Genomic DNA, 17353 nt, shown 5'->3' with positions numbered 1-17353 from the left:
TCGATTTAGAACGTAATTAGACAACTACTATTCTCATACATAGCAACCATTTTGATGATACCCGGTACTATATTACAACAACAGAGCCATAATTATAATGCACATAAATAGGTGACTTCGTGTACACAAAAAAGGGTGACTTCTAAAAAGTACAATATTTCAACAAAGTACACAAGAATTTGAGGGCTTTAACTAATTTGAAATTCGCCACTTGCATGAACCTCTTTGACCCTCTTATCATACTCATCTTCATCCTCTTCTTCCTCCACTTCTTCATCCAAATCTTCTTCACCTTCCCAGCCAAAACCTTTGACAGGCCTAGATACTGGAGGTGGATTTCTTGCCTCTCCTACAATTTTCATTATCTCATCCACACTTTGAAGGTGAAAGTTTGGGCTGTCTCTCTGGTAATAGATAGCTTGAGCAGATTCAGTTAGCTCCCTTGGAAGATTCCTCAAAAACCATGGGTGATTCTTAATTTCCTTAATAGTAATTCTCTGTAATAAATAAAATGGTCTAGCAGTTAGCTCTACATAAATAAGTCCAAATGTAGTTAGTTATATTTTCAAGAGCATCTTGTTTGACAGAAAGCACATTTTCTTGTCTTTTGCTTCGAGGATGGGTAAAGGCACAGGAGACTAAAGACACGATATTAGTAGACCATCCAAAGAAGATGTAAAGATGTGAAAACTATATAAGGATTTAGATTAAAAAGGACAGAATCAAATACTAGTAAATTAACTAAAGTTCTGTAATTCTTTATATTCAAATATAATACCAGCAGCCAGGAAGAATTAAGTACATTCTGTACATGGCACCTAAATTTCAGAAGACGAGTACCATAAGTGTCCCAATTCTCAAACCTTATGATGTCCTGACACTAAGTAAATATGGAAAGAAGTACAAGGAAGAGAAAAGAAGACCAAATTCATGTTCTTGCTGATAAGATGCACGGAAAAGTCAAAGTAAGAGAAATGGAAACACTCCAATCATACCTATCCACCAAACAGGAATTGACCAGATGATGAAAATAAAATTTTTGGTCATAAACTTCCTCTTTAGGTATAGGTTTCAATCAACAATAAGTCAATAAGGTTTATTTTACCAAAAAGTTTCTGAATATTTTATTTTCATTAGCAAAAGGTTGACAAGTAAACATAATAGTAGTACTTACAAATATATACTTCTAGATCGTAAAAGTGACATGGCAAACATGACATGGTCTGAATTGCAATTGCAAGGAGGCCTAACTGAATTGCAATAATAGCACAAAAAAGTTTAGTTCTTAAAGCATCACAACATACCCTCAATGGATTTGCAACAAATATACGAGAGAGGAGGTGCCTACAATCTTGAGATATGTGAACATAATCAGGGATTTTGTATTGAACAGCCATTATACGCTGTAGAATAGGAAAGGAAATCAGGATAAGAATGATGTTAAAATAACATGAAACATTATGCAAATATTTGAAAGGGAGGAAACATACCTGAATTGTTTTCCTAAAATTCCTAGGGTCATCCTGGTCCTCAAAGGGATATGCTCCAACCAGCATGACATAAAGAGTCACCGCACATGACCATACATCAGCCAACTAAATATTTAAAACAGAAAAAACATTATATAATCATTAATACATTGGGTCAAAAGTGAGCATGTAAAATACTCAACATACTCTATTCCAGGTAGCATATTTGAGGAACAAAGCAACAAAACTAGGGATGAGTAAGTGTTTGGTCATAAACTTATAACACACGTTCCATCAGTCAAACCCCTCAACACATGCACAAAAAGCTAAGTTTCCAGTGACATGCAGCAGGCTACAAATGCGAAGTGTTAAGATCAATATATAAATAAATCAGATCCAAGGAACTCTAAAGAAACAATTCAATGTGCAGCTAATATAGTACCTTTCCGTCATACTCTCGCCTAGAAAGAACTTCCGGTGCTATGTAAGCTGGTGTTCCAACTGTTGATTTGGGTCGTGAGTGCAGCAAAGATGACTACATTACAAACAAGAAACATTCAAACAACTATAACAGTAATTGAAGTTTTAAGCTCAATGATACTAATCCCAATACCTTGGAATAACCGAAGTCACAAATTTTCAACCGAGGTGCAGGACTTCCATCTAGAAGGGTATTTTCTAGCTTCAAATCTCTGTGGCATATTTGCTGCAAAAGAAAAGCAAAAGCATAAGTTCTCACTTTGTGAATTTCTCTGTAAATGCCAGATTTTCCACAAACTGGAGCATGAGTATACCATGGTATGACAGAAATGAACACCGGAAATCAGCTGCTGAAAGAAATATCTAGCCTGAACATTACAACCAAAGGAAACAAAGTGAGCGAGACATAACACCGAAACAAAAGCAAGGACGAAAATTCTAAGAGTACGTGAAGCTATTAACCTCATCTTCACTGAACCTGCCAGCACTGCATATCCTCTCAAAGAGCTCTCCTCCTGCTGCATACTCCATCACTATTGCTAAATGTGTGGGAGTCAAAACCACCTGCAAAATCAACATCTCATTGAAGAAAAAAAAAACAGAAAATAATTCATTACTGTGCAGTGCTAGTGCTCAACACAAAGTGATCCAACAGGTTAAACAAAAGAAGTTAATTAAATTCCTTGCCTCCTTGTAACGAATTATATTGGGATGCCGAAGGGACCTGTGGTTCATAATCTCCCTTGCCACGTTCTCATCAATCTGAAATTTGAAGTAAAATTGAAGCCTTTCGTTCTCTTTCAAGAAAAAAAAAGACAATAAATCACGAGTAAGTAGTGTATGAACCGACACAAACCGCCATATATGGAAAGTTTGTTCACTCTTACACTAACTATTTTAAAAGTCATATGATTTCTGATGGGTTGAGCGTAAACCGGTACATAGAAATAAAACTCACAAATCATAGGAGAATAATTAACAAACATAAGTCTTTGTTCAGTTCTGCATCAAGTTCTACCATCTCTTTAACTGCTTAATATAATAATAAACACACAAAAGGGTTGGGATAAATCATAAATTGATGAAGTGATTGTATAAAAGAAGAAACCTTGGGGCCACGCTCGATGTATTTCATGGCTACAAGCTCCTTGGTGACCTTGTTCCTCATGAGCCTAGCCACCCCAAAATTGCCAGCTCCCAAATCCTTAACAGCCTCGTACTTATCCATAGCAATGAAATAGAATCAAACAAGCATTCTATGCTGATCTTCACTTTGATTGATCAAAAGGGTATCAGAATGTGGTGGCTTTAAGGAGAGAAGAGTGTCAGTGTTCAGAAAATTGGTGAGGAAGAAGTGAAGAGAGGGTATGGAAATAAATAATAATAAGGGGTATCAAAATCAAAAGAGTGAGTTCGGTGAAAGGAATTGTGTAAGTGGCGCTGCCACTTGGTTTATCGGTTATGTTTGTCAGTTTCGAGTGTTACTTTATCCATTAATAATCGAATCATTCACAGGTATTTGAGCAGTGAGTGTGTGTTGGTTGCTATTGGATCTTTGAGAACTGCGTTTCGGTTGGGGTAATAAAAAGCCATCATTGACTTACCCTCCAACATGTCCTTCATAGACTGCTTTGTCTGTAGGCCCCTTCAAGACCAGTTTAGCTTCCTCCTTATTTGACAAGGTACAAATTTTAATTGAGATTATTTGTTTCAATCTGAATTTAATTTCATTTGCAATTAATATAGTAATAATATATACATTAATGATCAATACTATTTTTTTAAGGAAATAATCAATACTGCTATGATGTGGTATAATTGATAGGTATGCATGTAATTAAGAGTTTAATCTCTATGTATATATGAAAAATCATCCATAAAAATAGGTTAATTCTTAAAAAATTGAAGTTGTAGAGATATTTGTGATTTAATTGGAGAATAAAAGATTTTGTAAAAAAAATAAGAATCAAATATTTTAATTAAGGTGATTACAAGGAAAAAAATCTTTATATTTTGATGGATTAATTTTTAACTTTTAACCGAAAGATATTTGATGACACTTAAATTATAATATTTGAAATCCTGAATCTTCACCGTAATTGTCATTACAATTTGGTCATGCAAGTTGGATTTAATCCCAATTCAAACATCACTTAATATTATAATATTGAATTGGTATGAAATAAAATTTATATGTAATTTTAAAAAAATTACAAGACATTGAGTTGAAATCATTTGAAATATAATATACAATTTTTTTTTCAAAATACGTTTGCTTTAATTTTTAAAATTCGAGTTTTTTAAAATTAACTTTGAATCAAGTTAATGAGATTGAAAGAATTTTAAATGTCCCTATTATAATTCTTTAAAATGAGTTGGAAAGTTTTGAAAAAAATTGTTTTTTTTTTAATTTATTAATGCTAGTTTATCATAAATATTTATAGTTTTATACACTATAATTTCAAAGTATTCAAACTACCCTAAATTTTCAAACATATTTATCATTAAGTTTTTTATGCTAAAAAAATAAGTTGACATGCACTATTCGTGTTATGTAAATTTATTAAAAACTAAACTCGTCATGTAATTAAATTTAGTGAATAAAATGCAAGTACAGAATAATTCCAATAAGTAAATTGCTAGTTTATTCCAAAGAACAAACAAAAATGAGATGCCTTTTAAGTAGTATTTTCTAAAAAAAATTATGCAAAATGAGGCTGCAACCCAATGGGAGAAGTAGTTTTGCTATATCAAAGCCCCACAACATCAGCTTGGATCAGCATGCCTGGATTACTTGGAGTATAATCAAACTCATTCCATCTTTAATCTTGCTCCAAGCTCTAATTAATTAGCATGACATAAAGTTAGCAACAAAATTACCTTTCTCTAATACTGTTCATGAACTAGACTTCCAAGTCCTTTTGTTTTGACATAACCATGTGGCATGCTAGAGCCGAGATTGCCACTTCGATCCACATGATTATGGGCGTTTAGCGTGCATGCTAATAATTGAAAAACGAGTCTTTTATTTTCTTTTGGACCAAAATTGAATTAAGATTCTGGTTTATCTAGAAAAAAAATCATGGCGCCCCATTCTCTCCACATTACTTCTGAGATCTTTGGTGCCTCAACCCATACATGAGTTATTTTGGGAGGATTAATTTTATTTAAAGGTTTCGGTACCCAAGTAATTTGACATATAAATGATTGATGCATGGTGTATATGTTTTTCAGTTTAAAATTTTCCAAACGGACACATGCAAGCAACAACATTTTTTTTTAAGGTACAAGCAACAAATTATTTCTTTAAAAAAAAAAGCAGCAAATGATTACTTCTCACAAATTAATTGCAGTTCTAAAACGAATGTCAATCAATATACAAACACACTGTAGTTTAGATAGATGCATAGTTAATTTCATTATTTGTTGAAACAAAATAAATTGAACGTGTATATATATATATATATATATATATATATATAGTTGGGTTTTTGTAAAAAAAAAAAAAACATAGTTGTTGGGTTTTCTATCTTATTCTATTTTATTCTACAAGTGTAAAATTAATTAAAAATTAAGAGATAAATAAGGGTATATTTGACAAATGACCTTAAATTTTACAAATAACAGATAAATAGAAACAAAATATTTTAAAAAAATTGACAATTAAAAAAAAAACAGAGGAAGTATTTTCTATGTATACATGGAGATGAAATTTAAAATTGATGTGAATAATTTTAATTAATTTCTATGCTTTTTTTTCTTCTCTGACATCCTATAAGTTTTTAAATCCAAGTTCTAAGTAATATATGGAACCTCACCACAAACTAATAATTAAAAATAATAAGTCTTAATACATTGCAAGCAAGGTTTTATTTCAAAACTAAAATCTATAGGTGACGTTTGTTTCGCAGACTAGATTATACTCCTGGAAATGATATTTCTGAACAATTTTCTCATCAACATGCTTGTTAACTACTTAATATTCTTTGAAATATTTTAAAGTTTATTTCAATTAAAAATAAAAAATATTAAAAAAATAGAAGTAAGAAATTATTTTAAACAATAACTATTATTCCTATGGAAATACAATATTCTCACCTATTTCGAATAGGAAGTGAAGAAATCGTGAAAAATATATATACCTTTGGAATAGAACTGAGAATATTTTTTTATAATTTATACTAAATATGAGAATGATCCATTTTCAACTTATATTTCTGGAAATAAATGTATATGACTCGAAACAAATATACTCTATAGATTCAAGTGGTGGAAAAGATAAAATTATATTAAAATTAGGATTGAGATTTGAAGAACATAAATGCCGTGTTAATTGGTTTCCTTGTCTGAACTCTGAAATTAGGATTTACATATATTAAAGTTTCCCGCATTTTGGTTGTGGCCGACATGCATGTGGATGTGGTAGTCATTGTCTCATTTGTCACTGTTCCTATTTTTCGTCAAAAAGCATGCTATATCTAATTATCTATCTATCAGCTACGACTATTGGGTATTGAATGCGCATAAAACTATTGGCTAAAATGTCAAACGTATTCGTGACGGCAGGGCATGTGAGTCACGTGCCACCTGTACTCATGCCCATCCCAGTCACTTTTCTCTCTTTATGGTAAAAAATTACAGTGAGTCTCCAGAGTTCAACCAACACAGGACACAAGGGTTATTGAGTGTTTACAGAGTATTATGTTTCAACAAAGTTCTCTATCAGCAACCAGAATTGAACCAATATCTTGATATGTTTTTGTGTGATAAGAATTTATTTTTCACTAACTGAATCAGCCTTAGTTTTCTTTCCCTTTTCACTCTCATCGCTGATTATGTTCATAATGCACATTATTTTGCCATATGCGTAGAATATACATTAGTATTTGCATACGAGCTGTTCATAATGCACATTATTTTGCCATATGCGTAGAATATACATTAGTATTTGCATACGAGCTCAAAATCGAATTTCCATTAATAGTTTTGACTTGATGAGGAAAAATGTCGGTTCATACTAAGGTTTTAAAAAATGGTTAATTTGGGACAGCAATTGTCACTGTAACATCAACATTTTTGAATCTTTTGCAATGAAATTTTGAGACTGCGATTACAGCTGCATCAATCGAAACTTCTTGAAATATTAGTATGGATCAGTTATTGGCACAGATCCTCGATCACAATTGCACCAGTAGGGGCAGTTTCTACTCTCCTCTTTGTGAATGCCACACCTCTTACGGTGAGTTGTGAATGAGCGAATTGCATAATAGAGACAATAAAGAACAGAAACGTATTAGTTTACAATAAGGAGAAAGAATTTCCTTTTTCTAGATTAATATTTAAAAACAATGTTTTATGAATAAAAAATATTCATGTCAATCGTCAAATGTGTACAGATGGTGTTTCGTGCGAAGTAGCAAAGTTGGTTTGGGATAGTTAGATTGATGGAGACTTGAGAGGTAAGGGAAGTTGTTTTGGATTTTATATGTTTGACAAATGAGGTGTAAAATTAAATAAATAAATAAAAAGAAAACTGTTTTGGTTGTATCTCACTTTTTTTTTTGGAGGGCTGTATCTCACTTGTTGAGCATTATTATAAAAAAGAAAAATGTATCTTTTCTTTCAAAAGTCTTCTTCCCTGGCTCACACTGTCCTAACGATGGCATGTTTTACAATCCACCACTTTTGTGTTTGCAAATTGCAATAGCAAATTGGCAAGTGTTGGTATTTGGATTGGATGCATGGGATATAAAATAATCTGGGTTTCTTAATGGCCAAATATAAACAATAATGGCTGGATACTGGGTGGTATTTAATTGTAGTTGATGTGTGCTGGCTTTTGTAATGAAGAATATATAAAAAAAATTAAGCACACTAAGAAATTAATTACAGTGAGTAATTCTTGAAACCAAATGGAGTTTGCTTATGCAATTAGATGTGAGGTTGAAGTGGTCGCCAATTGCTACGCGGAACACCAATAAGACCATCTTTATATCATATTTTAATATAAATTTTAATTTTATTTTACAAATAAAAAAATATCTGTGGTTAATTATACTTTTAGTTTTTTAATTAATTTTAAACTCTTATAATTTTATCTTTAAAGATTAATTATTTTAAAGTTAAAATATATGAACGGTTTCTAAACTTTTTTTAAAATTTGTCCACTAATTTTTACAAGTTTTAAAATAATTCTCTTATTTAATTAATAACACGTATTTCTTTTAAAAAAATCTTATCTTTTTTATTTATTTTAGGATCTACTTTGTATTTTTTATATTAACTTAAATAAGGTGAAAATTATATGAAAAGTGAGTTTTATGAAGAACTGAAAAACTAAAAAAATTCTAATACTATATTATGCATGATCCATATGTGAACATCTAATGTGAACTAGTATTTCGTAACAATAAGTCTTTTATCATTTAAATTTCAGAAATATTATTTTTCTTGCAACATTATTTTTAGCACTCTTTATGTTTGTTGCATTTTACTTTCCTTAAACATTTTTTTTTCGGAAAGGCAAAGAGAACTTTCATTAAAAAAGGTTACAAACCACAAGTTGTGGCAAGGATCAAGAATAGAACATCCAAAATGAAGTACCCATGCCTATTTGGATTTGGGTTTATAAAATTGATTTAGAATCAACATAATTTTTGTTTGGATAACAAATGTTAAAAAAATAATTTTGTCACGTAATGTTATTTGAAAAATTGCAATCAAAATTGATTTTGGATGTATAATTACCAAAATATATTTTGTCTTGCTATTCATGAGGACAACATCAATATTAACAAGAGATACACTTGAATTAAATTATATGACTCAGGTTAATGATGATACAAAAGTTACTTCCAATTGCTTTAACCAGACTGGAGTCCACAATTTAGAATCATGTTTCTAACACACATTCAAACATCTTGATAAATGTAAAAGTTATATTTAGCCCGCTATAGATTAATCAAGTCATGTCTTACAAACGCTAATTCTTTCACTTTATTTTTATTTTCTTCGATTCGTATCAATTTATATAATTTCTGTTAGTTAATTTTTGTAATCTACCTTTTTGTCAGAATGTTTATTTTTCTTTTTAAACTCATTTTCTATTCACCAATTCTAGTCAGACTTTTTTTCTATTGCCAAAATTCTGTTTTTCAACGTCAAACATTTTTACGTAAATTTTTTTATAAACAATTTGACAAGTTTCAAAATAACAAGATTAGTATAGAGTTTGAGACCCCCCCCCCCCCCCCCCCCCCGGCAAATGTTATTGGTCAAAAGGCTTAAGTTTTGTTGACAAAAATCACAATAAACAGCGAAATGGTCAAAACAAGTTGATGCAAAATGGTTAAAAATTAGTAAAAAAAAACTATCGATTTCCTCACGAATAAAATTACCACTCGTATAACTGGTTATGATTTAATTCTCCGATATGAATCTCTGTTATAAGCGTGCTAATAATGCCCTGCCAGTAAAATTGTTATGCCATCCCATTATTTCCATTTTTTTTCATCTAGAAATATAAGTATGAGCCTGATGTGCAGTAAATGGCTAAGAGTGTGTCTAGATATAAATTTCGCCCAACTAAATTCACATTCTACCTAATTCAACATTCACATTATTTTTATATTTGTATATAAAGTGTAAATTTTTTGTTTAACTTCTATCCAACGGATTTATAAACACACCTTAATTGATCCGAGTCAGTATGATGTAATCTGGTTTAGAACTATTAAAGTGGATTGTAATTTGTGAACTAATCTGATTGATCACGAGTTTGGATGAGATTAGGCTAATCAAAGTCAACCAAACTCAATTATAAATAATAATAAAAAAAGACTGACTCACTTAAATCTGACTCATCCAAGTTGGACTTGTGAGTTAGATTGGTTTGTGCTTAAAAAAAAACTCACTTTACTTAATATGGCGCTCTCAATTTTGATATATTATTATATTTTTTTGCTGGAAGGGTGAAGTTAAAAAATCTCAAACCTAAATTGATTAAAACCTATGAAAGATACTATTGATATTTACATCTCCCATATAAGGGGACTAGAAATAAATTCAGCAACAATATTAAAAATCCTAGAGCTGCCTACTAAAGATAGGTCACTCTCAATTTTGATATGAGTTTGAACTTGGTCTTGTTTCAATATATGACTATAACACTCTATTTTGAATGTGACACTTTGATTCTTGAGCATGCATTTATAGATTATAGATATATTATATATATCTCATAATTATTTTGTAATTATCCTCTATAATACAAAATTTTGAATGTTTAATTATTTTAATATTTTATCATAAAACATAAAAAATGGTTTAATTTTATTTTTTATTTTATTTTAAGTAAATCAATCCTTTTAATCTATGAACCTACGATAGATTGAATTGACTATTTCTTAACTCTCAAAAAATGAATCGAGTTGAATTAACTCATTTTCATAACAATTTGTAATGAGCCAACTTAGATGAGCCGAACATAGTCAATTTACTCACTTCGACATTTACTCCAGTTTAGTTTAAATGGAAGAAAGGTTTGTTTTTTTCCAACAAAAAGGAAAGTTATGCTCTGAAAGAAAAAATATTATTAGATATTTGAGTTGGGCTCATTAGACTTGGGCTGGATCACCAATTTTTCTTTTTCTTTTTTTCCCAAAGCTGGATCACCACTTGTTAGCTACTATTTTAGTAGCTGAGAAAAAGAAAACTACTAGTTTAGTATTTCCAGGCCAGTTGGCAACGCATAAGAAGGTACCATAACAAAAAGTCTGATGGAAATAAAAACTAAGTTGGAAAAAAACGAATGTAATAAAAAAAACTAAGATTACTAGTGAATTCATTCATTAATTCAACATTCTAAACTTTGTTATAAAGCTGGACCCTCTATTTAAAACGAGTCCAGACAACAATTTTTTAAAAAACATAAAGGGTGAAACATGAAAGTGCCGTTATCTTTAGTTAACAGCACCGCCTACTAGTAGGAAGGAACAAAAAAACAAAAGATGATCCTACCACACACCATGGACAGGGGTGGAAATAGGCCAGACCAGACCAGACTTTAAAAGGCCTGAGCCTAGTCTACGATTAATTTTTGAGACATGAGTCTGGCCTATAACCTATCAAAGACTTTTTATTTTAGTTCGGCCTGATCTTTTTAAAAGCCTAGTTTGACCTGATAGCCTATTTAAAAGTTCTCTTCACATTAAATCTTTAATATTTCTAGTTTTTTTAACCAAAAATAAATAAATAACACACCTTCTATAATAGGCTAAATATAGAATGTTAATTACCTCTATCAAAAAGCTTGAAGTAAAAAGGATATGATTTTTGTTGGGTTAGGAAGGTAAGTTAAAAAAAGTAAGAAAACCTAATAGAAAAAGGATATGATTTTTGTATATGAACTTAATATGATAGGATAGGATATGATTTTTGTATAGGAACGTAATAGGGTATGATAGGATATGATTTTTGTATAGAAAAGTAATAATATATGAAGGATATGATTTTTATTTGCTCTATAATACTGGAAAGTAATAAAAGAAAAAGGAAACCTAATAGTATATGATAGGATATGATTTTTGTATAGAAACGTAATAGGATATGATAGGATATGATTTTTATTTGCTCTATAATGTAGGAAAGTAATAAAAGAAAAAGGAAACCTAATAGGAATAGAAAAAGGAACTGGTAACTGAAATAGGAAACTAATAAAAATAATGAAAATATAAAGGAAACCTGACTCACACTTGTAATTAAAATTTTACTTAATTATAGGAATTGAATATGCTAGTTTTTTAAAAAATAATATTAATTATACCCAAAATAAGACTTTTTAATAAGCTTAAACCTGGTCTATTTAATTTAATAGACTTTTAAAAAAGCCTGTGCCTAGCCTTTTAATTAAATAGGTCAGACCAGACCAAACTTTATGTAGGTCAGGTCGTAGACCCCTGTAAGCCAGCCTAACCTATTCCCACCCTTAACCATATAGATATTTAAAAGAGAAAATAGATTATATACGGATAAAGTAATATCATCATTACAATCTGGTATATATATATATATATATATATATATATATATATATATATATATATATATATATATATATATATATATATATATTACACTAAATTTATTGATTTTTATTATAGAAATTAGTATTAACTTTAATTTGTAGTAATTGGATGATCGGATTTGTCCTAATATCATTATTGAACACTATTAAAAAACAAAACAATTACTTAATGCGGTTATTCAATCCAGTCATCCTTAGTTAACAGCACAGCACCACCTACTAGTACGAATAAAACAAAAACAAGATCGTGCCACAACATAAATATTTAAAAAGAGAAAGGGAGTTATGTATTGGGAGTGTAAAAAATTTTATACACTCATCTAATTTTGATTTATCATATATTATAAATTTGTTAATTTTAAAAATAATTTAAATGATAATTTATAATTAAGTGATAAATTAAAACTGTTTTGTATAAATATTAAATTCTATTTAAAAATCAAACAATTAATTTTTTTTTAAAAAAATTGTTGTTAACCAGTATTGATAAGATAATAATCTAGAAACTAAAATAAAAAAATATTATGTAAATTATAAAAAAAAAGTTAAAAAATATGAATAATATTATTTTTTTATCTTTCAATAAAAATATTTTTACTTAAATTTCTTAATCAATATTGTCAAGACACTTGTTACCATTTAAAAAAAAATCCGATGTTACTACAACTATTATTGAATTCAAAATTTAAACGAAACAAGTTATTACTAATCATTGTTAACACAAATATTAGCGCCCACGATTAGTTCCTTTCCACATATTTTATGAGACGAATCTCACATTACAGCTGAATAATCATCCACGTGGGCCAAACCTTCTGTTCAAGTTCAACAGCTTCGCTACAGTTCAAAGCAAACTAAGGTACAGCTAACAGTCGCAACAAGGCACAACGCATCCAAGGCAAATAAGAAAAAAGTATAAAATGTTAATAAATTTATCTAAATTTTAAAATTAAGTCATTCAATATGTATAAAATATGGTAAATTAGTCTCTAAATTCATATAATTTAATAATAAATTAATTTTTAAATTTTATAATTTAATGTCAAATTAATTATAAAAAATATATTTTATTAATAAATTGATCGTCAAATATTATAACTTAATAATAAGATAATTTTATAAATTTAACACAGAATTATTTTATCATATTTTTTATATATTAAAAATTTAAATTTATATTTTTCATATTTCAAAAATTATTTTATCATTGCATCATTTGAGAATCCATTTAGCTACTCACTCCAAAAAGGAAATTAACGTGAAATGTGAATGCCCTGAATGGGACCGTTGGAACGGTTCGAATTGTAACTGGTTGGGCCAGTAGGCCCACACTGGTGGCTACAGAGTGTAATAACACCGTTACATCCGGGCCGGGCCCACTTAATGAAAATTGGGGCCATGTTCGTAGCTGCCACAGTCTGGTCCTTCTCTATAACACCCTCTCCCATCATCACTTCTCTTCACGCACATCACATCCTCTCTCTCTCTCTCTTTTCAAATTTTGTTTGTTCAGATCATAGAAAAGTGTCACTGTTGTTAAGTGTTGGTAAGTTACCATGGCTGAGGAAGTTCCAAAGACAAGCACAACTCAAGAGGAGGTGGTGGTCTCTGACGTGGCACCTGCTGAGAAACCAGACACCACCAACGTTGTTGTTGTTCCCCTAGAGAAAGACGCACAACCACAACAAAATGAAGAAGAAACCTCGCCAGAGAAGAAGAAAGAGAACGTTACCGAAACTGAAACCGAGTCCGAGGTTTCAAAACCAAGTGGCGACGGCAACGTTCCTGAATCCGGTTCTTTCAAGGAAGAAAGCACCATTGTCTCCGACCTACCAGAGACCGAGAAAAAGGCTCTGCAAGAACTCAAACAACTTATTCAAGAAGCGCTCAACAAACACGAATTCTCCGCGGTGCCAACAAGTAACCCTCCCAAAGATGAAAAACCCGACAACAAGGAAGAACAGAACCCCGCGGAGGAAGAAGAGAAGCAACAAGTTTTTGATGCTGCTGCTGACGTGGCAGAAGCGACAGAAAAAGAAGCTGCAGAAGTTAAGGTAACCGAAACTGAGGTTGATGAAGAGAAAGTGGCGGTGTCTGCTTCTTCTGCTGATGAAGACGGAGCTAAAACGGTGGAAGCTATCGAAGAAAGCGTTGTGTCTGTGACTGTTTCCGAGGAAGCAAAGGTGGAAGCTGTTTCTGCTTCACCCGAAGAAGTTTCCATCTGGGGTGTTCCTCTTCTTGCTGACGAGAGGAGCGACGTGATTCTCTTAAAGTTTCTGCGTGCTCGGGACTTCAAGGTGAAGGAGGCATTCGCGATGATAAAGGGCACGATTCGGTGGAGGAAGGAGTTCAAGATGGAGGAGTTGTTATTGGAGGATTTAGGTGATGATTTGGAGAAAGCGGTGTACATGCATGGATTCGACAAGGAGGGTCACCCCGTGTGTTACAATATCTATGGGGAGTTTCAGAACAAGGAGTTGTACAAGAAGAGTTTCTCTGATGAGGAGAAGAGGTATAGATTTCTCAGGTGGAGGATTCAGTTCCTGGAGAAGAGTATCAGGAAGCTGGACTTTAACCCTGGTGGGATAAGCACCATTGTTCAGGTTAATGATCTCAAGAATTCTCCTGGCCCTGCCAAGTGGGAGCTTAGACAGGCTACCAAACAGGCCCTCCAGCTGCTTCAGGATAACTATCCTGAGTTTGTAGCCAAACAGGTACTTCATGCCCTCTTAATTTCAATTTTAAGGTTTCATTCTTTTTTTTTAAAACAAGAACTCACGCATTGTTGCTCAACCAACTGAGCTGAGCCAGACACATTTTGGTTGCAATCCTTAGGATATCCAGAATTTGCAAATAAATGTGGCCAATATTGCAGCCAAGGCCTATTTTGTTGAAATTAAGGTTTTAAATTGTGGTTAATCAAGGTTTTAAATTGCGGTCAAGATCTTTTCTTACAATCCTTAATGTTGTAGAAAATTGCAGACAAATGTGATTGATGAGACCATAATTGTGATTGTGCAATGACTCCAAAAATCTTGATGTTGTGTTGTTACCAAAACTGTGGTCACATACTTTTTTTTTCTTAAACCATGGTCAGTGGTCACAATCCTTGAGATGGCAGGAAGCTGCTAATAAATGTGGCTAATGCAGTCTTGGCATCAGCACCAAGGTTTATTTTGTCACGTTGTTGCAGACATACATGCAACCATATTCACATAGAGTAAAAAAAATGTTGATAATGTGGCCGAAATTGCAGTTTTAGACTATTTTTCAAAACCTTGATTCAATGATTAATTATTTGTTTCCCTATAATTTCCAATTATATTTTCTTGATGTTATTTATTGTTTTGCTGGTGTAGGTGTTTATCAATGTGCCTTGGTGGTACTTGGCAGTGAACAGGATGATAAGCCCTTTTCTTACTCAGAGAACCAAAAGCAAGTTTGTCTTTGCTGGACCTTCTAAATCAGCTGAGACCCTTTTGAGGTGAACACTCAATTATTTTCTTGTTTCTTGTTTTTTCAATTTCCCTTGTGTTGTGTCCTAGTGAGTGGCATGTGATTATGTAGCCGACCTCACTTACGGTGATAAGGCTTTGTTGTTGTGTCCTACTGAGTAGCTTGATTTGCTTTATGGATATTTCAGATACATTGCTGCGGAGCAACTTCCGGTCAAGTATGGGGGACTAAGCAAAGATGGCGAGTTCGGAATTTCCGATGCTGTTACAGAAATTACAGTGAGGCCAGCAGCAAAACATACGGTAGAGTTTCCAGTTACTGAGGTGGGTTTGGTCTTTTCCTTTGTGTTTTTTTGTCGGAATTGATTGATCTCGATTGAGGTAGAATTCAATGAATGCAGCATAGAAATGCGGAGTCTTTCCTAGGATTCCTCTGTCCTCAAGATTTTAATATTATCCTTTTCGTTCTTTACTTATTTCTCCCGTTTCATGCGACAAATTAAGGCAGACCCATGCCCCGAGATGACATGTATCGGGCAATACACCATAAATTAGTAAATAAGGAATGATAAAATAAACATGGTAAGACCATACTCCAATTGGAAACATAAGTGGCTTAATTTTGTTTCAGTTCTTAATATTGCTAACAACCAAAATCCTTTTCCACTGCTAATTAACTTGTTGTTTCGGAGTACCATCGAGGCTAGAAAACAACAACTGTGATGCTTAGTAGCTATAGGCTATTAAAATAATAACTCATCTTGAATAAAATATAAACGGACCACTGTGATGCTTATTAGCTATAGGCTATTAAAATAATAACTGATCTTGAATGCAAAATTTGTCAGCTATTACTAATTTAGCTCACTAGAATTGGTGAGAGAAGTTCATGTTGAATCTTAGATCATCATTCAGCATGCAACAATGATATATTAAAGTTCAAAGAAAACAAAGATTCGAACAAAAAAAATTCAACTGTTTATCCTTTCCATAGTCTGCATCTAATATAGTTAGGATCAACCTAATATTATTATAATTTAGAAGCCAGATAGTTATAGGTCATGGGATTAAATTTGGAAATGAATACCTTGTGTAGTTCAAGTGGTTGGTTAAGTAATTGAATCCTACTCTATAGCTATTCCATTACTATGACTTCATGAGAGTAGGTAAAAAATTGTTGAGCATTTGCCTTGATAGCATTTGTAATGCATTGAAATTTTGTTCACTTGGGATCATGCAGAACTCTCTACTCTCTTGGGAGCTCAGAGTAATAGGGTGGGATGTAAGCTATGGTGCAGAGTTTGTGCCAACTTCAGAGGGAAGTTATACTGTGATCATCCAGAAGGCTAGAAAGGTTGCTTCATCAGAAGAACCGGTGCTTTGCAACAACTACAAAATTGGTGAACCTGGGAAAGTGGTTCTCACCATTGACAATCAAAGCTCTAAGAAGAAGAAGCTCTTGTACCGCTTAAAGGTCAAGCCTTCTTCTGACTGAGAATCTTATCATTGTTATGTACATCCATAAGGGGGGTGGAGAAGAGCAGTGCCTACATTGGTTGCTTATGTTCTTGCATTCACTTTTACCACCCAAGATGTCCAAAGCTTCAAAGATGTGGACTTTGCTGCAAGCAGAGGAAAGTTTTAATGAAGATCGTGATCATGTGTTTCAATCATATATATTTTTTCTGCGTTTCTTTAATTATTTATTATTGTTATCATTGTTGGAGGGGATCTTTTGATTTTTGAATTCGTATTCATATATGGAGGACATAATTGCTCTATTTATCTGTATAAATTTCATGTAAATTTTGGTGGGGCCATTTTATTAATATGTTTGTCTTTTTGTCTGTAGCCAAGCTTAAAAA

At 32.0% G+C, this 17353-nt stretch overlaps 2 protein-coding genes across 2 annotated transcripts; one reads left to right on the top strand and one right to left on the bottom strand.

Moving 5' to 3' along the window:
- Positions 1 to 37: 37 nt before the first annotated feature.
- SPK-4 (protein kinase) lies at positions 38 to 3194 on the bottom strand. The gene is given in 9 exon segments (NM_001251369.1): positions 38 to 497; positions 1305 to 1403; positions 1491 to 1595; positions 1912 to 2004; positions 2083 to 2175; positions 2264 to 2317; positions 2412 to 2513; positions 2637 to 2711; positions 3058 to 3194. Coding segments are annotated over 9 exon segments (1050 nt in total). The 5' UTR covers positions 3178 to 3194; the 3' UTR covers positions 38 to 188.
- A 10293-nt stretch (positions 3195 to 13487) lies between these two features.
- Positions 13488 to 17294, top strand: LOC100805585 (patellin-3). Its single transcript, XM_003522414.5, has 4 exons — positions 13488 to 14747; positions 15393 to 15517; positions 15677 to 15812; positions 16729 to 17294. The coding sequence occupies exons 1-4, from the start codon at positions 13590 to 13592 to the stop codon at positions 16981 to 16983; spliced, it is 1674 nt and encodes a 557-aa protein (XP_003522462.1). The 5' UTR covers positions 13488 to 13589; the 3' UTR covers positions 16984 to 17294.
- The last annotated feature ends 59 nt before the right edge of the window (positions 17295 to 17353 follow it).

This window comes from Glycine max, chromosome 4 (assembly GCF_000004515.6).
Source record: "Glycine max cultivar Williams 82 chromosome 4, Glycine_max_v4.0, whole genome shotgun sequence".
Taxonomy (NCBI): Eukaryota; Viridiplantae; Streptophyta; class Magnoliopsida; order Fabales; family Fabaceae; genus Glycine; species Glycine max.
This window is presented reverse-complemented; position numbering and strand designations above follow the sequence as displayed.